General features: G+C 39.2%; 2 protein-coding genes across 3 annotated transcripts in view; one reads left to right on the top strand and one right to left on the bottom strand.

Moving 5' to 3' along the window:
- elk3 (ETS transcription factor ELK3) overlaps positions 1–7,335 on the top strand; it is a 10,025-nt gene extending 2,690 nt beyond the window's left edge. The window contains exons 2-5 of the mRNA XM_030148726.1: positions 220–454; positions 558–1,280; positions 2,139–2,261; positions 3,506–7,335. Of these exons, the coding sequence (XP_030004586.1) occupies positions 248–454; positions 558–1,280; positions 2,139–2,261; positions 3,506–3,574 (1,122 nt within the window). The 5' untranslated portion in view covers positions 220–247 and the 3' untranslated portion in view covers positions 3,575–7,335. The remainder of the gene's footprint in view (positions 1–219; positions 455–557; positions 1,281–2,138; positions 2,262–3,505) is intronic.
- Positions 5,736–23,725, bottom strand: part of cdk17 (cyclin dependent kinase 17) — a 37,283-nt gene continuing 19,293 nt past the window's right edge. For both annotated transcript variants that reach the window (XM_030148724.1, XM_030148725.1), the window contains exons 3-17: positions 21,042–21,206; positions 16,169–16,302; positions 13,205–13,330; positions 12,174–12,230; positions 11,940–12,054; positions 11,679–11,773; positions 11,122–11,184; positions 10,858–10,981; positions 9,741–9,861; positions 9,478–9,575; positions 9,263–9,368; positions 8,915–8,957; positions 8,138–8,228; positions 7,948–8,025; positions 5,736–7,836 (exon numbers count right to left, since the gene is read on the bottom strand). In XM_030148724.1, coding sequence (XP_030004584.1) covers positions 7,796–7,836; positions 7,948–8,025; positions 8,138–8,228; positions 8,915–8,957; positions 9,263–9,368; positions 9,478–9,575; positions 9,741–9,861; positions 10,858–10,981; positions 11,122–11,184; positions 11,679–11,773; positions 11,940–12,054; positions 12,174–12,230; positions 13,205–13,330; positions 16,169–16,302; positions 21,042–21,206 — 1,457 coding nt within the window. In that variant the 3' untranslated portion in view covers positions 5,736–7,795. The remainder of the gene's footprint in view (positions 7,837–7,947; positions 8,026–8,137; positions 8,229–8,914; positions 8,958–9,262; positions 9,369–9,477; positions 9,576–9,740; positions 9,862–10,857; positions 10,982–11,121; positions 11,185–11,678; positions 11,774–11,939; positions 12,055–12,173; positions 12,231–13,204; positions 13,331–16,168; positions 16,303–21,041; positions 21,207–23,725) is intronic.

Below are 23,725 nucleotides of genomic sequence, written 5' to 3'. Positions count from 1 at the left end.
GCTTACATTTCCTAGGTAGCCATAATCATTACTTCAAATAAGATAATAGAAAAAAAAATATCTGATGTGTAGAAGGCATTTAGCGAAATTCCCTTTAAGGCAAAAGAAATATAGGTTGATGGCTGTTCCAGTGATGATCTGCACAGAAATCCATTCTGATTCCGAGTGCTTCACATGATGGAGGAACTGGTTTTACTAAGTCTTACTTCCCTCTGACAGATCACCTGGTCTGTGGTGTCATCCTGCCATGGAGAGTTCCATCACACTCTGGCAGTTCCTGCTGCAACTGCTGCTTGATCAAAGCCATAAACATCTGATCTGCTGGACGTCCAACGATGGCGAGTTCAAGCTGCTCAAGTCAGAGGAAGTGGCCAAATTGTGGGGACTCCGTAAGAACAAGACCAACATGAATTATGACAAGCTGAGCAGAGCTCTGCGCTACTACTATGACAAAGTATGCTACATGTGAAATTATTGACCATAATTGATGATATTTGATGTTTCCAGAGCCACAAAACCCCTAAATTGCAAATAAATATGTTTTGTTGTTTCTACAGAACATCATCAAGAAGGTGATAGGGCAGAAGTTTGTGTACAAGTTTGTGTCGTTCCCTGACATTCTGAAGATGGACCCGGCACTGGTGGAGTCAGGACGTACCAGTGAGGAGAGTGGGGGGACCACATCAGAGGCAGAACCTGAAGAAGAGGTTGAAGGTGGTAAAAACCAGTACCTTCACTCAGGCCTGTTCTCCTCCTTCACCATCAGCTCCCTGCAACACTCTGTAGACCCCAACCGGACGATCAAGACCGAACCCAGATCTGACCGCCATGATGACAGCTCCTCTGTGATCCGATTCATAGCCAACCGTGGCCACTCCTCTGTCCCATCTACACCTCCCCCATCCTTAACTGACAGCCCCCATTTGTCCAGGCCATCTCAGCGGTCCGCCCGCTCCTCTTCTTACTCCTCCCCACCACAGAGTCCAGTCCATGGACAGTGGAAGGGACAGAGCCCAGGCTCAGAGACTGATGTACCAGACCATAATGCTCAACCTCTGAACTTGTCAGCAGGTCACAGAGAAAGAGAGAGGTCACAGAGCACCACCACGCCTGAGAGGAAGGGCTTAACCAATAGTGCACCTTTAAAAATGAGAAAACCTAAAGGCCTAGAAATCTCTGCCCCCTCCCTCCTTCTAACAGGAAGTGACCTCGTCTCAATTGCTCTCAACAGCCCAGCTCTGCCATCAGGATCGCTGACTCCTGCCTTTCTCACTGCACAGGTACACCTTCAAATACAACACGTGCAAAAACAACACTGACTCTGTAGGAATTTGCACACATTCCTGTTTAAATGTAGTTTTTAATAAGTAAGAAAAGGGGAAGAGGTAAGGACAGTGAAGAGGAAGACAGAGCAGGAGGAGGGGTTTGTGGACGAAGAGAGTCAGACTTAGGAGACAGGGAGGAGATGGAAAGAGGTGAGCGGAAAGACGGCAGAAGGCAACGGTGGGAGGGAGGAGGTTTATAAGTGAAGCCATATGTTTCTGAAACTCCTGATTTACTGGCAACAACACACTGACCAAACCAGGACAGTCTGACTACATTCAGCTGACGCTATTACCCAGACAATGATAGGCTGCTGTGTGTACGTCACTGACGGAAAATAAAAATGTATGCCATCACTCAACATAGTACAGTATGATCATACTAACACTCCGATTAGGAACTACAACACCCTTTCCTACGCAAGGACCTGATTTACAGTTCAGCTCAAGACGTTTAGATCCAAGACACAGTTACAGTGTGGAAAAGTGTCCCTGTGGAAAAGTCCTGAAAACACATGGGTATAACAGAGTTTATGTTATCATGACAGGAGAAAAAAATGAAGTAAAATATAAGGAATTAGCAGAAAGTAGAGACAGGAGAGGACCTCCCTGACCCAGAGACAGTGAGTCTGCCCAGTCAGTCTGTCTGGTAGATGTGAGTTCACTAGAGGGCAGACTTGGCTTTGAGCTCTCAGTGAGAATGTAAGACACGACAGCTTCACCACACAGTATAAAGTGCCTTGTGGATTTATTGCTAGAATAAATAGAATGACTTTTATTTTGGTGAATTTATCATCTGATTTCTTTTTCATGTAGACTCCCTCCGGTCTGCTGCTCACTCCCAGTCCTCTGCTTTCCAATATACATTTCTGGTCCAGCATCAGTCCGGTGGGACCTCTCAGCCCCAGCCAACTGCAGAGCCACACCCCTCTATTTCAGGTAATTTACCACAAGACCTTTAATAACCACACAAGGAAATTACTGCAGAAAATCCTTTGTACAAGGTGTCCAAAGACAGAAGAAACAACACACACACACACACAATAATCACTCTAATGTATTTGTGGAGAATTGCTGAAGAATGAAAACATAAAACTTTAGTAGAAAATGTTAATATTTGATCATCGTACCTGACTAATCGCTGTCAAACTGTTAGAAAGCACATAGAAAATCTAGGTCAAATCATCATCTTACCCATTTCAACTTCATATATAACCTGTGCTGAATCTCCCACTTGTACAGTTATGGAAAAAATAATTAGACCACCCCTTGTTTTCTTCAATTTCTTGTTCTTTTTAATGCCTGGTACAACTAAAGGTACATTTGTTTGGACAAATATAATGATAACAACAAAAATAGCTCATAAGAGTTTAATTTCAGAGCTCATATCTATCCATTTTCCATGTTTTCTTGATGATAACCAAAATCACTTCAGTTCTTACATCAATATCTATGGCGTTGTACTGTCAAAAACAGTGCTTTTAGGCATTCCATGTTTTCTTTTCTGTCTGTTTTAGTCACATGATACACAAAGGAGTTAGTACTTGATTGCATAACCGTTGTTTTTGATGACTTTTGACAGTCTAATAATTTTTTCCGTGACTGTATCTACTGATGGCTAATTGTTGAAAAAGACAACTAATTTTATTTCTGTTATTGCTATTATGTTAACAATTTACCACTGTTGTGTAATTGTCATTCGTCACTACACTAATACTAGTGACAAATGACAATTACCATCAATAGCAAAAGTTTGCTTGTTGCTTCTTGAAAATATTACCACTTACTTTTCTTTATGAGCTTTTATACAAAACAAAAAACTCGCTGCACACACACCTCAGTGGTGGTTTGTGTGTATTTGTGTAAGTATGATTTACCCTGGGCCAGAGTTTCAAAATAAGCTACAGATGTTTCCGTTTCGGTGCGGACACGAAGAGGGGGGAAACTTCCTGTTGGTGTGGGGAAAAGAGGAGAGCTGCTCAGAGCCCCTCCCACCCATACCAGGTCTCCAACACAAACATACACAAACCCCCAAAATAAACCATTAAGTTTCTAATGACAAGCTTTACTGTCCTAAAATCTGTACTATTGCTGTTTTAGTGTTATCAGATATGATCCTGCATGGAAAGACTCTCTGTTTCTGGGGTTTAAATAAAACCTGTGTGTTTTCCACCTGTCTCCAGTTCCCATCCCTACTGAATGGACCTCTCCCAGTTCCTTTGCCCAGTGTGGAGACTTCCCACGACTCCTGATGTGAGCTCCAGGACAGCAGGTCAACGCAGATCAGGACACACAGCTTTAAATGCTATCGATGAACCACATGGAAGTCAGGCTTCCCCTGAGTCCAGTAAACATGGACATGAAACCTGTTTCATTATCAGTATGAAGGAACAGGAGCTTCTCTCTGAAGCATTGCTCTCTAGGAAGAGCATTTTCATTATACATTTCCTTTTGTTGATTATACCAGGGTTGAACTGCCATTAAGACTTCGGTGTTTCCTTTTATTCACTGTGCATAATCCTCTGCAATCGTGAATTAAACATCACAAAACTCTAAAACCTTAAGATGAAACTTGGACTGGATAGAAGAGTGAATCTGTTATTGTGTTTACCTGGTTAAATATGGGAGAGGGTTATCGAAATCTCTATATACTGACCCCAGTTATGTGAGTAAATGTGAGGAAATTTGCATTAGACTACACTTTCCTGTTGCAGTGATTCATCACATCTGGTGTAGATGACAGGAGGTCAGACCTCATTACATTTCCATCTCATTTTATTTCTCATCTCATCCCACATAGTGAAACCTCAGTGATGTAGACTGGTTGTTATTTTATAAATGTTAACGCCATTTTTGTTCTTGTGCCTTGACTAGTCTCAGTATCCATGCCTCCACCTCAAAGGACTGTTTATAGACATTCACATGTGGAAGCCTTAAGAGTCACTTAAGGTTTCAATTTTCTTTGAAATTACATTAATAAGAATAAAATGCTCTTTGGCTGGATTCAATAGACTCAGGGAATTTATTACAATCTAACAACCATTAACAGTAATGATGGTTCAGGTTAGCTACATTATGTCTTTTATTGTATATAATCTACATTATTTGGGTTTTATAGCGTTGAAAATTAATCCAGATGACGATCAGGTGATCACAACTTTGGCCTTATACTGTAAATTTCGGAAAAGTCTTTCTTACAAGTTTGGGAGTGAAGTACGAAAAATGAGGAGATTTACAGACAGTGTTCAAAGATTGAAGCTACTTGGTTGCACTATGGGAAATGTAGGTTTCAGTTTGTTTTTAGTTTGCCTGTCACACACATTGAGTATTCTTCAAAACTGCCTGTTTTGAGTCTTCTCAAATGAAAATGTTATTGAGTGGATCTTTACAAGGGCTACTGAACTGATGATTAGACGCTGTCATAAATTTGCTTTTAGTGCAGATGAGAATTGTTTGAGGTGGAAGTGTGGTCATATGAGATGAACCTTCACTGACTCCTAGCAGACCACCTGGCTGCTAGATAGATCAACATGTTGGAAGCCGTCAGATTTCATCTTCATGTTTCATCTTGTCCTGACGCTGTGAACCTTTTTCTTTTCTTGTATAGTTTCATGCTTTCTTTATGCACTGTTCTTTTAAGCCTTGTACCAACTGTGCCTTCTCTAAGATGTATGTAAATGTATTCAGCTTTAAACCAGGTTTTATTAGACATTCCAGGTTAAATTGCACAAAGTCATTGTTATTTTTGATTATTTTTCTAGAAAAATGTTTTTTTGCCAGTGATGTTCTCAGTTTTACCATTTTGTTGACAGAATGTTACAGTTTTTGGAATAAAATGTGCACTGAAATCTGTGACTGAAAATCAAACTCACTCAATTAATATTAGTGTTTCTGTTGTAGAGTTTGAATGCATTTGGATGTTATTTCCTTTATTTAAGATATTTCTTTAGAGCTCTGCAGGTTTACTGCTGCATCTGTATGAAACAAGACCTGTTTTTTTCTTTTTTTTGGGTTCATTTCACATTTCCACTTAAAGAATGAGTGACACTAAGGCTGTTTATGAAACAGATTAAATTTACTTTTAATGGTTATGAGAAATAAATAGTTCCAGTAAAAAGAGTCACACACCAACTGTTTACCGGCAGCTCAGTGTTTCAGAGAGATCGAGTTCACAACACAGCAGGCCTTCCATGCATCAGGCGCACACACACGCGTCCAGACATGTTCACATGAATTCAGGTCATTCATACATTTGAAAAAGTACAGTTTAACAATGATAAATATTAAGCCGCTGTAGAAATCTCCTTTCATGCATGTAACTGCACTTTATATTAAAAAAAAAGTCTGTTAGAACAAACACAGTTTGCAGTTAACTGTGAGACAATTCTTCATCATTGCTTGCAATTTTTAATGATGAAGTTACGCCATTTTGTTTCGGAATATATCTCTCACACCAAGTGTAATAAATATTTTTAGACTAGCTGCTAATTTGTGTTCAATATTTATTCCATTATCTGTCTTAGCTCCTGGAATAATGTATTTATCAAGTATTAGTAGTGCCTACTGCACTTTTGTTGCATGTTCTACCCAATCAGTATGTTCAGCGAAAGCTAGTGCTGAGCCAAGAGTAATCAAATACACCTATAAATCTCAAAAGAGAACAGGATTGAATGTAAGCAGAAAGCTGCTGCAATGGGAAAATCTTCCTCAGATCCACTCAAACATAAAAGTGCAACATTGCATTCTGGTTTATTTTCTGTAAATGTAGAAATTAATCTCTCTGTCTCAAACTACATAGTTTCTGTGCAAAATAGTATCTCTACAAAGACACAAAACCTGAAACTTAATGGTAACATTTTAGTTTTATAAAACACTTTCTGTAATCAAGTAGCTGCTGGAAATTTGTGGACAAGATGTGACAACATCTACATTTGTCCAAGTATCCACAGGAATACAAAGAAATTACAACATCATGCCAGGAATGCAAAGCACACCAGTAGACATTTTTTTAAAAAAGTGATCTGAGGAGATTTTCCATCGGATTCAGTAAACATGCAGTGAAAAGTGAGACTTCTCAACCGGCTTCATCTGTAGCATCACTGTCAGTTGCAAACAACACAGCGGGCAGTTAAATCTAAAATTTCAATTTGAAATTTTTTTCTTGTGTACAGAGCAGTGGACACCACGTAGAAAACCACCATTTTGTCCCGCTATTCCACCCCACACCCCTGCCTTCGAAATACATGCCACAACGACACTGTGTTCCACAAGGAGAGGTCAAAGGTCACAGACACAGAGAACACATCTTAATACTGATGGGTAAACTCGGCCGTGTTGAGGCCTGGGTCCCTGATTCCAAAAAATACACACTGAAGTGCAAGTTAAAAACAAAAAGTTACTGCAGTGAGATCTCGGAATGCACACAGAGCGAGAAAAGTGTAACTTGCATTTTTTTTTTTTAAAGCACTGAAGTCCTGGCAGTTGAGCTTTTCTGGAGTTTAAGGGAAGGCTTGCTGGCTTCCTGTGGGATGTCACATGACTTCCTATTCAGCTCCAGCATTCCTCTTCTTTCCTTCCAAATAGCTGTGACAACTGTTTGCCTTTCCCTCCTCAGTGTTGGTCCCGTTGCTGAGCCAGAATGGTTGAAAAAGAACGACAAAAAAACCCCAAAGCTGGTTTCATGTTCTCCCCGTTTGATTGGACTCTGTGCTTTGTTACTCCATCACCTCAAACCATTACAACAGTCCACTCTCAATCTGGCATTTTGAACCCTCAGTATAACCCCCTGAGGGCAGCAGGGCCTTAATGAAGAGTGTCTGAAATGTTTCATGGAAATTATAACAAAGAATTCAAAACAGCCAGTTTTTTGACCCAAACAACAACAACAACAACTGTCTAGTCATTCTGGTCTTTCTAAACCTGGAAATGTTGAGTTCAGTCACGGAAGCTCGAAGAAAATGAAACATACATTTCAAATATATATATATATAGATATACATATTTATAAAAAAAATTCTGGACAAAGTGAAGCGCTTGGTCTCCAAGCACAACAACAAGAACAACAACTTGGATCACAGCGTTGACATCAAAATCAGTGAAACTGTAATTCAAAGCCGGAGAATCAGTGTGACAAAAAAACAATAATAACCTCACTGACTGGTCAACTGTGCACGGCGTCTTGAGTTCACATCATGTACACACACACGCAGACACACACACACACACGGTGTGTTAAATATGAACAGTAGTAGTTTAGCAGCAAAAAATTTCAACCTCATCCCGCCCCCCCAATAAATAAACACAGATTCAACCCAGAGTCACTCGCTCAGAGGGGTGTGTGTGCGTGTTTATGTGTGTGTGTGCAAGTAATGGGAGGGGGGGTTCACTCTGAGGGCAGGTGGGCTCATGCGAGAGAGGCTGGTCACGGTCAGGAAATGATGATGATGGGCAGTCGACCATCTACTTCTTCAACATTAGAAGAGCATGCTCTGCCTCCGGTTGATCTTGCCGTTACCTGAGAAAAAGGAAAGGCTTTGTGGAATAACATTTCTTTCAGCTGTGAATTTATTGCATGAAAAGCTCAACTACTGTATATTTCTAAAGTTTGAGCTCTGGCATAACCTACCTGACTCTGGGTATGAGGAGCTCCTATAACCAGGGTCTCTCTGCAGCTGCACCTCCTTTAATGTGAATATTGATACATCTGCAACACAGAGAAGCACTTCAGTTTGAGACAAATGCAGAATGACAGAAGAAAAGAATAACAGGCAGAGGATAATATTTTATAGAAAATATCATAAGAGTTGTGTGCTCACTCTCTGGCAGTACGTGAACTCGCATCCCAAGCTGCCTGAAATAGGAATGCTTCATCGCCTCCTCTGCTGAAATCCTCTTCTTGGATTCATACTGTGGGGACACAGAATAATCATTGTAAAATTATTACACACAATGTTGTGGTGAGCTGATATGTGTTTTACTGGGTCTGTGTTTTATTCAGACATCTATGGAATAAGTCAAATGTCCAGATACATTTTGACTGTGGTATAAAAAATTAATCAAATATGTACCCTGAGTAGGTTTATTGAAAAACATATTAAGAATAGTTCAGTGTCTCCAGCTGTCCACAGCCAGTAGTGAGGTATTCATAGAAAAATGTCTAAACGCATGTATAAGTTGCATCAAGATTGCAGTTTTCTATCTTTCTGATTTCAGTAAAGAATAAAAAACAAGTTTCAGCAGTTGATTATTATTCTAAGTGGGAGTGTGAGGAAAAATAAACAACAAAATAGTTACCAGTGTCTTATTAGCTCAGCTCAAAGGAGACTGGCAACCCAAAAACTGCTTTAAAATGCCATATAGTAAGAAATATTATGCGTTTCATATGCAATACACAGCACTAAGCACTGGATAATGTGCTTTCTTAAAAAAATCATTATTTTACGAATCACATAATCTACCAATCCAATATCTAGTTTTAATGATATAGGCTAAAAACCTTTAACAAGGAAAGACAGTGGAGATTAAAAAAAAAAAAGGAGGGGGGGTTAGAGTGAATGAGCAGTCTGGATTTTCTGAAAGAGTTCACCACTCACTTTGAGGAAAGACAGCAGCAGCTCAATACCCTCACCGTCCAACCTAGAGGAGACGAAAAGGAAAACCAACAGATTAGACAGACTGTCTGCAGTGGGCCTAAGGTGATCACAGGGGACTCATGACAGGAAGGAAGTGCACAGCTGAGTCTGAAAATGTTCCACAGGATTTCCTACCTGTGCTACACACAAACACACACCATTACTGTATACACTAGCATACAACTGACTGAAGTTTTTCTGATGCATTTTGACTAACAATTAGTTCTAGATAAGTGATAAAACATGACAAGGATGACTACTAAGGTAATGAAAAGGAAAAGAAAAAAAAACACATAGATGTCACAGTACCTGGGAGCGTGGTTGATGAGCGGCTGTGGTTTGTATTTGGGAAAGTTGTAGGATTTGAACTCGTCAATGGAGGAGATTCCAGGCCAGTTCTCTTCTGTAGGTGTGCCTGTCGTCACAGATCAATCAGAATTTATACTGGCACATTTATATGAATAGTTTACATCTTTAACATACTGTGGTTACTATGGCAATGTGGCACAGTGTATGTAGCTCACCCAGTAACCGGAAGATAAGATGGAGCTCATCCTCAACAGTGGAGCCGGGGAACAGCGGCCGACCTGCAGCCATCTCATAGAATATACAACCAACACCCCTGCATGGATACAGACACCAACACACACAGATTAATATTACACTGCTAAAGAAACAAGACCACAACACTGACTATAGAAAAACCATGTGTACAAAGTTGTAGTATTAATTAAAGGTGGATATCTGAGTTTGTGAAATGGCATTAGGGCTGTTTTAAGTTTCATACCACATATCGATCTGTGTTGAATACTCCGAGGAGCCAAGAAGAACATCAGGAGGCCGGTACCAAAGAGTCACCACCTCATTAGAATAGGTTTTAGTTGGGACAGATTTAGCCCTTGCAAGACCTTGAAAACAAAGAACCAAAAAGTAATCAGTTATTGAATGTATTCATAAGGGCTTATGATTCACACAAACATAGAGGTATAATCTCAGATCTATATAAAGGGCTTGTTAACATGAAAACACATTCCACTTTATATATAAAAACAAAATGGGAAATAGAGGGAGGATTGGATCTGACAGAAGAAGAGTGGATAAGAGTCTGGGAATATCAATGGAAGTGTAGTAGTTCACAGAGCTGGAAAGAATTTGGCTGGAAAAGCTTGATTAGATATTTCATAACACCACATCAAGTCTCACTATAGAGATAACTCCCCAGTTTGCTGGAGAAAATGTGGTAATACAAATGCAAATCATTGTCATCTCTTCTGGAATTGTTCTGTTATCGAAAATTACTGGAAGGAAATACATAAGGAAACACAAGAAATTATCGGGAGCCACTTATCCTTTGAATGTAAATCTCTATTTTTTGGACTTATACCAGAAGGATGGCCAAAGAGAGACAAATGTTTATTTAATATCCTGTTAATAGCGGCCAAAAAAGCCATCACAAGAAAATGGCTTTCATCGGAAAGCCCAACGCTGAGCATGTGGATGGACATTACAGTGGACATATATAAGATGGAGAGACTTACTGCAGAGGTGAACTATAAGAAGGACTTGTTTGTTACGCGGTGGAAGAAATGGATGGAATACATCATGCCACGCAGACCGGACTTTGATACTTTTATTTTTGAATAGAAGATTAGATATAGTAAACGTAATAACTGCAATTCACTCCCTACTTGTTTATGTTCTTTTTGTTTGTTTAATTGTTAAAAAATGGGACATTCAGATTAACATAATGTTGATGACATTTAAAATGAATATATTTGTCAAAATTGTTATAGAATGTCAATAAAAAGTGAATTAAAAAAAAAAAAAAAGAAAACAAAGAACCAAACATGAGGAGCGCAAATGAGGAAACAACCAAATGAGTGTGAATGTTGGTTCCCTCTTACCAAAATCAGCCAGTTTGAGTTCTCCTCTGTCATTAATGAGCAGGTTCTGAGGCTTCAGGTCCCTGTGGAGGACTTTCCTCTTGTGACAATATGCCAGCCCTCGCAAAATCTGGAACAGGAATATCTGAAATAATAACAACAGATCGTTAGAAATATCGCAGCACAGCTGTTTTTGTGGCACATCCAAACTTGTTGAGGTGAGAGAATGTAATAATGTCCAGAATGCAAAGTTAAATTTTCACTGACAGTAGTTGTATTCCTCACCTTCACATTGTGCATGCTCATTATGTTTCCACAGTCATCCATGTACTGCTTCAGGTCCTTATCCTATACAGAGAGATTGAACACAAATTAGGTTCAAAGAGATAAATAATCACCATATTGCTCTTACTGAAATGTTCCTTCAATTATTGTAGTTGTCATTAAACACTGATGAGTTCTGCCCACAATGCAAAACACTGTGCATAGAACCGACTTGTAATCTTCATCAGCACCTATTTTTTCCCCCCTTTCCATTCCATTTCATCCTACATGTTGTTCTGCTTGTCAAAACTGATCCTCTCAGATTTTCTAGCATCACTGCACCCTTCTGTTTTTTTATTGCTTCTTAATGAATTGAATATCTCACAGCAGGTTTTCATGACTTGTCAAAGCAAGACACGCACAGATGGAAGTTAATGCATGAATAATGGTTCTGTTCCAGTAATTTATGAAAGAAAATCACTCTGCTCATGTGCATATTGAATTAAGATGCAGTGCACTTAAGAGAACCCACAAAGACCACCAAGTACTGGGAGGAAAGGGAAAAAAATGGCTCTTACCAGGTACTCAAACACCAGCGTGAGGCTCTTGTCTGTGTGAACGATGTCATGTAATGTCACAATGTTGGCGTGTTTGAGGTCCTTCAATAACGACACTACAGAATCAAAATTAGAAAGATATTTACAGCCAGGAAAAGTCATGTGACACTTCCAGAAAGACAGTGAGGGATGTAATAATACAAATAGTACATAGTAATTAATACATAGAGTCTGATTTGGTGAGATGTAGAATATAAAATAGAGGAGACACCATCTGATTACCTTCTCTGATGGCGGTGCATGGTGCTCCCTCTTCATGCTCCAGCCGAATCTCCTTCAGTGCCACAAGATTATCAGTGAGCTTACTGCGTCCTTTAAATACTGTGGCATATGTTCCCTGAAAGCAACACATTATGGCTGTTTAAGTGAATAGTGACAGTGAATACAACTAGGTTGAAGGAGAATAAGAAGAACATCTGGGAAATGACTCAGTGGCCTGTTTTCAAGCATGCTCACCTCTCCTAGCTTGTCCAGCTTAATGTATGTCTCCAACTTCCCAAAACCAATCTCCGACTAAGGAAAAACAGGAAAAAGTCAGGGGTAAGCATATGTTGTGCTACAAGCCCACTATATATGACAGAAATATACTGTGCAGTGAAGTTAACATCATTCTTGACTCTGCAGCTGTCAACCTCCCTCTTCATTTCTTATTTTTAGTCCTCTACAAACAGCCTATGGTCCTGACCTGTGAGGATGTGTAGTTTAGATACCACTTCATAAAAACTAAAGGGATTGTGCATTATATCAATCAAACAAATTTTATCTATATAGCGCCAAATCATAACAAGTTATCTCATGACACTTTTCATATGGAGGTGGTCGAAACCAGACTCTTAAGCCAATTTACAGAAACCCAACAGAATCCTCCATCAGTTTTCTTGCTATAGAAATTGGCCTAAGTGCTTCACACACATTTCACATTTCTCCTTGAGCGAAGTGAGCAGCAATACAAACAGGCAGCTTTTACACTCCATTGTGCTTTTTTGCTTTTGGATCTGACCCACATCTGACATTTTAGATATGTCTTCCACACCCTGGTGGAAATATCTGGAGCTAGGTTCAAATTCTTTATGACTAACCTGTCAGGGATACACAAAGACATAAAGAAAAACATCTAACCAGACAGAAATTACAATAAAATCACAAATGCCAGCCATCTTGACGTTTTCTCCTAATTCTTTAGAACAAATGTGAGTCTATGTAACACTATTAATAACTTTTCAAAGCTTGTAGTAAACGTCCTCTGTGCCACTGACAGTCTGCAACAAAGCTGCATAACAACACAGCAGCTGAGTATTATTATCTAATCTGATAGGCTCAAGGCAGAAGCTGAGAGCTTGTGACTCCAGATTAATCTATCCTTTGGCTCACACCGGACCAGTTGCCATGGTAACTGGCACAGAGGGAGTGCAGTAACAGTGGCTGTGAGCACCACACAGCAATAAAGGTAGCGCACACGCACACTGGAGCTGCAAACACACACTGACCAGGGAGGCTCGGCGGGAGCGGCGGCTGAGCGGTTGGTCGAAGGGTGGGCTACTGAGCTGCAGCTTCTCCAGGTAACCGTCAGGAATTCGGATATCAGCAGGCAGCGACAGGCGCTTGTTGAGGTCCTAAATCAAAGACATATAAGAACAATGTTTTGGATTAACATTGCAGATGTGATTGGTCTTATGTAAAATAAAAAACATACAAGCCAACAAATGCTTTAGCGACATCAGGTACTGTTAGTAAAACATTTACAAATAAACTGATGGTTGTAAACCTAACTGTTGCTTCTCTGTACACTGTGACAAAATACACAACCACATGGCTCATGTCTATAAGGAGGGTATGTTTTTACCAGAAGCTGCAGAAGACAATGTAGGCTACCCAGTCCACCCACCCACCCATACATGCAGTGTCTAAAATAACTCGCTCTCATCTCCTCCTACTCCCACAGAGAGAAGACAGAGATCAGGTCGATCACCATTTTATGGAGGGTAAAATAAGAGAAGCGTGACTGGCTGAACAGAAAAACCCACATAAGCAGCGATCAGACATACATATGTTAAACTAAAACCATTCATACCTCAGCTCAAGTTCATATCTGATATTCTTAGTTTGCAATCACAAAATAAGCTTGTCACTGTCAATGGCATTCAGCTCATATCTTATTGTTGTGGCTGCCCGATTGTATCTATTTTAGGATGAAAACACAACCACCTCTGAGAACAATAATGCTGTCTAAAGTGGAAAAAACAAGGGTGAGTGGAATAAAAATACAGTGAGAGAAGGCGTCATATCAGTCTGATTTTAGGTTTGGCCTCTTTAAAAATATCCTCAGCTCATCTTCTCTCATTTCATGACTCTTTCTTTATACTTCATAACAAAGCTGCTCAGAGAAGCTGCCAAAACTACAACGGTAGAAAAAAAACCCTCAGGTTTTGTGGAGTGTATCAAAGTCTTGAAGATGAGAATCAATACATAACACAGTTTTTTCTTTTTTTTTTTTAACAACATCTCTTTTTCTGTCTTTTATATGAAGCCTCAATGCTTCATGTCAGTATCCAAATGATTTAATTTGTCTTGTACTTAAAAAGTTGTTATTATTATATGTATACACTCACTCACAAAAGTCAGCAGAATACATTACCGACTTTGCATTTTCAAATGAGTGATGCGTCCATAACAAGGGCTGGATGCCATTTTTCTTTAAGAACTTGGTACATATATGAAGGAAAATGCAGACTAAATATTAGGACTAAATACTGCAGGACTATCACATGAGTGCAACACTTCTTTTAATTGCATCTCAGAAATTACAAGTTGTTGCATGTTTCATTACACAGACTATGAGTCAAGTGACTGTCATAAAACACGTCATAGTGACTCAAACATAAGTTTGACATCTTTACTCGGTAAATTCACTTACATGATCAATGAATCATTGGACTAATAGTCTATGTTTTTTTAACTAACCAGTTAATGGCTGTGTCTCTTTAAACCAAACATTTTCACTGGTACACTGGCACACTGGCTAAATAATAAAAGACATAAGCAGCATTTGTCACTTTTATACATACACCAAAATATTTAAGTGATAATCTGAGCTCAGACAATTTTAAGAGTTTAAAATGAGCATGATTTACCAAAGAAAAACATGGAGTGTGGAAGAGTCAAAGCTGAAGGCTGATTGTGTGGTTGAAAGAGCCAAGAAGTGAAGGAACACTCTGCCCTTAACCTACTTCCTGACACAGTGCAGCTTCATTAAATCCTCCAACAGCATCAAAAGGAACCACAAGAGCAGCAGGGCACCCTCATGTAGCTACACTCATGTAATGCAATTTATGTAAGTGTGTGTCTGTGTGTGTCCCCCAGGTTAGATCATCTTCACCGCATCCTTGAGTTCTTCTTTTGTGCGCCTTGAAACGCGATAGACACTCAAAATCAGCAAGAAAATAGGTCGAGCTAAGTGTTTGTGTGAAAAGGGTAATATCATTTCAGGATGTTATCAAGAGTGAGCTCCTACTTCCCCTCATCTGCCAGCAGGGGGCAGGAGGCCTCCAGGCTCAGACAGCCTGTCCTTTCAAAATAAAACTTTCCACTGCTTTCACATTTATTCCAATGAAGTTCTAATGAGGATGTGTGACGCAGGGTAGGGAAAAGCCACATTAATGAACCAATTAACATCCTGTTTTGTAGAACAGGCTTTACTCTTTTTCCAATTTATGTTATCATCTGTGCAAAATTCTAAACGAAAAAGATGAGGAACCTTGGAGCAAAAGCACCCTGGAAAATTCTTGCAAAAACCACCATGAAATTGGAAACTACCAGGCAAAAAAAAAAATCCAGTGATTATTATGAGGACTTTTTTCATTTATCCTGTTCATATTTTATAGCTGAGTTTGTGTAATTGGTCAGGCCCTTTAGGGATAACAAAGATACTTTTTAATTACTTACGAAAAGATTATTTAAACCATATTCTGAGCAGTAGTTCCTTACTAGAATCTAAAGATTTGACAGCCTTAGTGCTTATATATGGTTCCAAAATGAGTAACCTTGAGGATGGAAAATAAATCACTGGAGCAAACATGTATTGAGAATAAAAGCAGGTGCATGTACAATATAAGAACAAAAGAACATCTATCTAACAACGAGCTCTGCCTCCAGCTCAAGGTGGTCAGAAAATCAGTGTTTATAGAATAGATTACCATGCTGTGCCTTTACAGCAGCTGCTGTGCTCTTTAGGGAGCAGCTCTGCTATCAGGATCATTACAGCCAGACACAAGAGCCCATTAAGAGACGAAGAATCCCCTTCAACCCCCTCCCGACTTCCCAAGAGGCAGAGGAGGAGGTGAAGAGCAGAGCAGAATGAGAGGAGAGGGGGTGATGGGTGGAATGTAGACTTGCCATGTAAGCCATTTTATAAATTACCTTGTGTGTTTTTTTGTGTGTTTTGTGTGTCTCACCTCCATGGAGATTCGCCGATGGACTCTGTTCCTCAGGCAAACGCCTGTTGGAGACTGAACCTCATCTGAAGATGTTCCTGATGCCTGGTCGCTCTCTCCATCTGAACCCATCTTCAAGTTCTCATGCACAATGTCTGACGTGAATAAAAACAGAATACACTACATTAAAATACTCAGAAACACACACAACCACAACAGACATGATATTAAACATATACTGACTGGCTCAAATAATACCATGTATTACAATGTTTATTTCTGTTAATAGCTTTGGTTGATAAAATACCAGAAAAATGTAAAAAATGCTCTCCAAAATTTCCAAAACACAAATGTGACATCTTTAATGTGATTTTTTTTTTGTTGCCCAAGTGACATGAGAAAGATACTTACATATTTCACTTACATTAGCTTTTTTTTAATAAATGCAAAACTTTTTGACAAATATTTAAAACAATAGTGTGTGATTTTCTTAATGGTCATAGTGATGGTAGAAGCAGCAGCAGGGATGGCTGCAGCAGCCTGCCGTTTTATGATTAGCAGTAATGACATTATAATAGAACATTTCATATGATTTAAAGACTGAACAGAAATATTAGTTCCTCTGTAAGGCCTCAAACTACACTTGTAAGACCCTCACAACTCCTGAGGTCAAAGATTAAACACCCCAACCTGCACCACTTCCTTCAGGGCAGTAAAACTCACACTACACGATGTCACACCAGGGCAAAATGCACTGATGTACAAACCACAACCCGCCCTCTCCTCTGCAAACACACACACCCACATATACACAGTTAATGAGTAGCCATGGTTGAGCAGCTCTCTGTCATCAGTGTGTCGGCGCCTCCAACCACGCAGTCTGTCATCAAATGTGAAGGCACAGAGTAGAGAAAGGGGAGGAGAGAGAAATCTTTCTAAGGCTTGTGTTGATGGAGATTAACTGTGCACACTTATTTGAAAATGTAATAATCCTAAACATTTCTCAAGTATTCCACATCTTAAGACACAAAAATACCGACACTGTAGTTTTTGTAGTTCTTGACTGAGCTGTCCCACTCCTGTCAATGAACACTGTCTACAAAACTCACTACATTTAGATGTACCCAGTTTCATAACACCAGTATGTGAACTTTTTCAGGTCACCAAATCTCAGAGGAAATACTGAAAATACTGTACGTTTTATTACCAAATCTTAATTTACTGCATTTCCAACTAAACATTGTGTTCTGCTGGGGTACCAGAACTCAGTATACTAGAGCAGGTGGTCACTCTAATATTATAGCATACTATAACTAGAGGGAAGCATGGTGGTGCAGTGGATAGCACTCAGAGCAAGAAGGTCCTGGCTTCGATTCCAATATCTGTGTGCAGTTTGCATGTTCTGCCCATGTTTGAGTGGGTTCTCTCTGGGTACTCCGGCCAAAGACATGCACTAACAGGTTAATTGGTTAATCTTAATTGCCTGTAGGTGTGAATGTGAGAGTGATTGGTTTTTCGTCTCTATATGTCAGCCATGCAATGAACTGGCAACACGAGGTGTACCCTGCCTTCACCCATGGGTAGCTGGTATGGACTCCAGCACCCCTGCGACCCTCTTAAGGATAAAACAGTTCAGAAGATGACTGACTATAATCAGAAATGGTTTGTTGAAAGAACAGGACAGAACAAATGTGAAGGTGATGGATGTTAAAGAACTGAAGGATAAAACTGTTGCATGATGTTGATCTGGGGCTAATAATTACCATATTTTAAGTTATCCCTTATGTCTTCTCCAGGTGCCTTATGTATAAACTTGTAGATGTGCAAGTTTATATATTTACATAGTAACTGTCTCAGTGAACCATTATTAATCCCATCATTTACATGTGTGCATTTCTTTGTAAAATGTCATTGGTTATTGTCTTCAGTGTACCATATATGGTTGTTTTTACACAAGTTCAAACCCATTCAAACTCATATTTAATGCTGACCCACTGTGGTGAGAACCATCTTGGTGTACTGCAAGTTAGACTTTGTATACTATAGAGTTTCAGTACGTACTCCGAGGCTACTTCCCACTTTGCATCACTCATACAAACAGGACCACTGGAGTGTTTTTTGGACCATATACCATCAATACAGAATGAAATCAAATGCTGAACTATTCATTTACTGAACCTGTTATTATATACAATTGAAAATATAGCCAAAAACATCCCATTCTAAAGAAGCAACATTTTGAGCTCTCATCTCTGTGTCAATTGATGTTGATCCAACTTTTGCAGGTTTCTACTGAATTTATGTAAAATTGCACAGCTGATTACAGAATTAGATCAAAGCCTTCTATCTCCACAGTAACGATCACAGCAATTATACCCTACTACTGTTCTATAGGTTGTGTGAGGTGGTGACGTGATCAGCCGGTGGATTTATCTTCATCTTAAATTCAACATTTATAGCCTACTTAAGACTGTGAAAAATGACTGAAGCTGTTGCCTTCAAATACGGTCATCTGAAGTATGACTGATGTCTGAAATCTTCCAAGTTGTACCTTTGTGAATTGAATCCTCTGGTTCAATGTTGTTAAGCCTGAACATGAGAGTGGGCATATAATGTATTTCTTGTTCCAGACTAAATGAATAGACATTAAGAACACTTTCTGTGCACACTTTAATTTAGGCCGTAGATAATTAACACAATAGTAGGACTTATTCCAGAAATTTATATTATCCCTGTCCATCCATTTCTTTCCCTCCCCTTTTCAATTACCGTACAGACTTTTGTGGCAGTCCTGTTTGAAAACTTGACTTTTTCTCTCCTTTGTCTCTTATTCGCATGCTTTTGACCCACTTACTTCACTACACTCTTTCTCTTCGTACTTCTCCCTTTCTTTCTCTTTCATTTTTCATATTCCTCTTTCACTCCCATTCTGTTTTCGTAGGCAGCGGCCCATCAGACTCCCTGCTCCTCCATCGTTTCAACACATTCCTTTACTACCTGCCTCCAAATGATCTCATCTGTCCTACTTTCTTCTTCTCTCAACCTCCTTTTACTTTCACATACCTTTCTGTTATCTCCTGCTATTTTATGTCTTCCTTCACCCTCTCCAATAACATCCAAAATCTTATTCTGACAATAATATTTTCGCTTCCTCTTAGTCTTTTGGTTCCCACAAGCCAAATCAATCTTTTTTATTGCCCACAGTGTTTTTTCCTTTTCCCTTAACACTTCTGTTATCTTCTTTATTTCTCAAAAATCCTTTTAGGATTTAATTCTCCACCCATCTTTGATCTCTCCTCATCATCCACACATACTTCCTCCACTTCCGTCCCTTTGGAGATGCCTTTTATTTCTTGAGACTTCACAATTTTTCTACTTCTCTGCTCATCCCTCCATATTGCCATTGCTCTTTTGTCTTTAGAGGATCTGCTAATAAGTATACACACTACAGCCTCAATGCCGGCATCACTGTCCTACTTAGCTGTCCTGTTTTCAGATCCAAGTCCTCTTAATTAGGCCAGGGTCCAATGCGAGCCTCAACAGGTTTTCTGCTTCAACAAAAGTCTACACAAACTAGGTTCGGAGATGCAACCACCAGGGACCATGTATTTATTCAAGGTGTTTCAGAGCTTTCTATTTGCCTTGGAGCTGAGGACTATTTTGTAATCTGATTATTCTGAGGATTAAATAATCACTTAAAATGTTACAAAATGTTAGAATATTGCCTATTACGAATTCCCAAAGCCCAAGGTAAAGGATCTAAAATGTTTCTTTTAAAAATTCAACAAGCAATCCACAAACCGGTGGTATTCAGTTTACTATCAGACATGATAAAGAGCTTGACAATTTATATTGGCAACCTGCAAAATTTTATGTTTTCAAGCAAATGTAAGAAACAAGTAAACAAGTAATCAAAAGCTTGTTGCAGCTCTGAACTTTTTGTCACCACATCTTCTCTATTATTCAGTACTCTGTACTACTCAGTTTCCACCTTTTGACTGCACAGCAACAGGTGAAGCTGTCATGTCACTGATATTTATTACATTTTCCATTAGTTTATTTCATAAATCCTCCACCAGTTAATCACTTTTCTCTCAATTCTGAGTCAAGGAATCATTTTTTCATCAAAATGAACAATGAAATGAAACCACAAGTTCTCACAGCTGAGGCACATAGAGTAAAGAATGTATGTTTTTAAGAACCCACCAACACACATTCAAGGTATGCTATGAAGATCTGAAGTCAAATCATGATAAGCCTCAACACCAAGATAAGATTTGAGGTCTGGATTTTTGAGGCTCTGAACCATTTCAGTACCATGATGAAAAAATGCTGCTTGTGAGAACCTTATTAAAGGCTTTTAATTGTCTGCGCCATACCTCATTCCTTCACATCCCAGCTCAGCTTCACTAAATATTCAACAAAGGCACGAGGCTTCTCTCTCAGCTCCTCTGTTTCACACTGTCCTGTCCTGTGAATAATTCCACTACCCTCTGCACTGTCCAGACTTCCCACTTCAGAAGTGCTGCTCCTTTGAATCATCCCTCCCTCGCTTTCTAACCAGCCCTCAGATGAGACAGAGCGCTACGGAATGACTGGGATGAATCAGTTCACACAGGAAACGTCATGTGTCATGTTTCACTGAATCCCCCATCCAGCTGTCACTCTGGTGCAAACAGCTCAGCTGAGGGTGAAGAGAGAAACCGCCTCATAAGGAGATAGTCTCCAAGGCAACAGTGTGCTTGCCAAAAGAAGGAAAGAGGACGGAAATCTCAGGACTGTGACATGTTTCCTGTTTGTTCCCGGATGCCATCTGCTCTCCCACTACTCATTTCCTTCCAAGTGAATATGTGTCGTGTGTGTAAGTATGCAAATACGTGTGTGTGTGTCTTACCTAGACGACTGCCATTCCGTGGCATGGCCATGAAGGACCCCAGGGTGCCACCAATGACGCTGTGCGGCCGACGGAGAGGGGGCTTCTTGAAAGAGCCTGTGTACTGGTGCAGGAAAGAGTGCATGCTGTGGGAGGTTGGGGGACGGCCGTTCCTCATGAAGGGCTCTGAAACACAACATGAAAATTAATGAAGCCATTTAAGGCTGATTCTGAGGTTTAAGTGCGTAACAACAAACAACAAGGCTCATGTAAAAGCCACTTGTATCAAGCAATTTTATTGCAATTGCTACATACTAGTGATTTAAGAGAATTTGTAGCATTCACCAATTTTCTACTTTAATTCTTTATTCAATTTGCTCTTGTTCAATGGAAGAAAACACATCAGATTTAAGAATGTCTTAATCTGATTATTTCAAGCTTTGATGTCATCTTGAAATATAAAAATTATAATTTTATGATTTAGTAGACATATTTCACTGCAGCAGCCTTTATTTTTATTCCTCAGAAAATTCTCTAAAATAAACAGAAGGTCACTATCTAGGATCACATAATAACCTACTGTAACAAATAGCTAATATTCTAATATGTCCATGTGTGTCATGTCAGCCCTTCCTGCCTCTGCTTTGGTCATGTCATATCACTGCTCTGACAACACATTAGTGATAGCTGTAGTGGAACATCAATTTGTTCTGTTCACTTCAGATCATATAATAACAATACTGATATTATTTAAATTGAAACTATGCTGATTTCTGACCAAACATCTATGATGTGAAATTCTTCCATTTTATTCTTGGGGAGTGTTTCTGAGAATGAAACTTTTGTACAAGTATAAAAAGAGAAGAACAGAATGGCTTTCATAGCTGTTTTGGTTCGTTCATTGTGCTGATGATCAAGTCTCACAAACATGATCCTCTTCATGAATAAGACAGGTAGATGAACAGGTGAATTCATTGAGCAGTTTATGACAAACGTGTGCACCTATAGTACTCTGGATCTTTGAACATAATATAAGAATATGAGCAAGTGATCCTCAGAAATTTAGGATGTCAATATGCAAATGTTGTTGCTTGAGGCCCAGTGAGCACCAGATAGGTGATAAGAAGTAATGTCATTCTACTGATGAGGAAGAGCCTCACGTCCCGGCATGTGAAGGGCAATCAGCAATCAAATTTCCACTTCTAATTAGTAAGGAAATCCTGTAGGTAAATATGACAATGGAGTGTTTTCCCTGTGTGCAGCCGGGCCCTCAAGAGTCCAACTGCTACCAGTGTAAAACAAAACAAATTACACAAAGACAGTTGGTAGATCTGCATCACACTGGTTAACCACATGCAAGCAGTAGATGTAGTGTTACTGGGTTGTTAGTTCTACTGCTATTAACTGTCCTTGTCTCCAGTGACCTTTAAACTCTAAGTCGTAGGATTGTTTGCATCTAAGAAATGAACACTGTTTCTTGCTGCATTAAAGTACATGTCAAGACATATGACAAATAAGAGATGTAATGCATTACTGACAAAAAAAACAGAAGAGGCTACGTCTGTGTTGGTTGCAAATTTTGTTGTTTTTGACTGGTTAATGGGCCAGAAACGTACTTGCTCAAAGTTTGTCCTTATTCAGATCAAACAATCAAGACTAAAGTTAACTGTCTTGTTTAATCTGCATGTGCATCTCTGAAGAGAAATGACAAAGAAGCACATTAGATCAATCCACAAATATCTCCATTATCAGCTCTGTAAAAAAAAATAATGTGTTTAATTCTTTTTTTTTTTAACATTTGACCAATGAGACAACTTTCTAGTTACTAGCCTTTTGTGGCATTTTAATTTCCCCTGGCAATCTGACAATCCCTATTAATATCATAAAAGTAAGAATGATGTGATATTTATACATATTCAAGTTTGGGAAAGATAGATGTAAATATTTATTTATTCTGGCAGTGGTTTAAAGTGCCAGCTAATCACATGCACAATAATTTGCCTCTCAAAACAGTATCTGAGTTACATAACCTTCTGCCTAATTTAGTTTCACAATACAAAGTGTGTCTGTTTATATTTATATACCTACATATTGATGCTATATACTACCTTTTCACTTTCAGAGCTGCTGTCGAAGTGTGTGTCGGCTCTTAGTACTGTTACATAACTTAATAGAGAACTACTCACTGGAAGTCCATTACAGCTGTTACTGACGCACACACTGTTCTCTCTCTCTCTCTCTCTCTCTTTTCATCAACTTCATAATTTAATACCCAGGAGAGCTACCAAGACACTGAAAGCTCTGTGTGTGTGTGTTTGGTTTTACATGCCTGCTGATGGACATGTACAGGAAGATATGGTGAAAAACAGACCCGTGGAATTTCCTTCTCTGTTTGGTCAATGCCACTGACTCCAGATAAATATTTACTACATTTTTCACTATTAACTGTTGACAAATTCTCACTTAAACGGACCCATTTTTAAACACACTGAAAAGAGCTTATTTATGAACTGATTTTCTAAAGGTCCCTGCTGCAAGAAAATGCTTATAAAATCTTCTAGTAATGAAAAATGAACATTAAAATTTAGAGAAAATGTAAATGAGTAACTGGTTATGCACTAGATTTCTTTTAAAAACAGAGGTACTTTAGCTTTTAACCAGGATAAACTGCTTGTTTGCCACTTCTTTATGCACTCATAAAAAAC

This window comes from Sphaeramia orbicularis, chromosome 12 (assembly GCF_902148855.1).
Source record: "Sphaeramia orbicularis chromosome 12, fSphaOr1.1, whole genome shotgun sequence".
NCBI classification, from domain to species: Eukaryota; Metazoa; Chordata; class Actinopteri; order Kurtiformes; family Apogonidae; genus Sphaeramia; species Sphaeramia orbicularis.
Note: the sequence above shows the minus strand (reverse complement) of the source record. Positions and strands in the feature narration are given on the sequence as shown.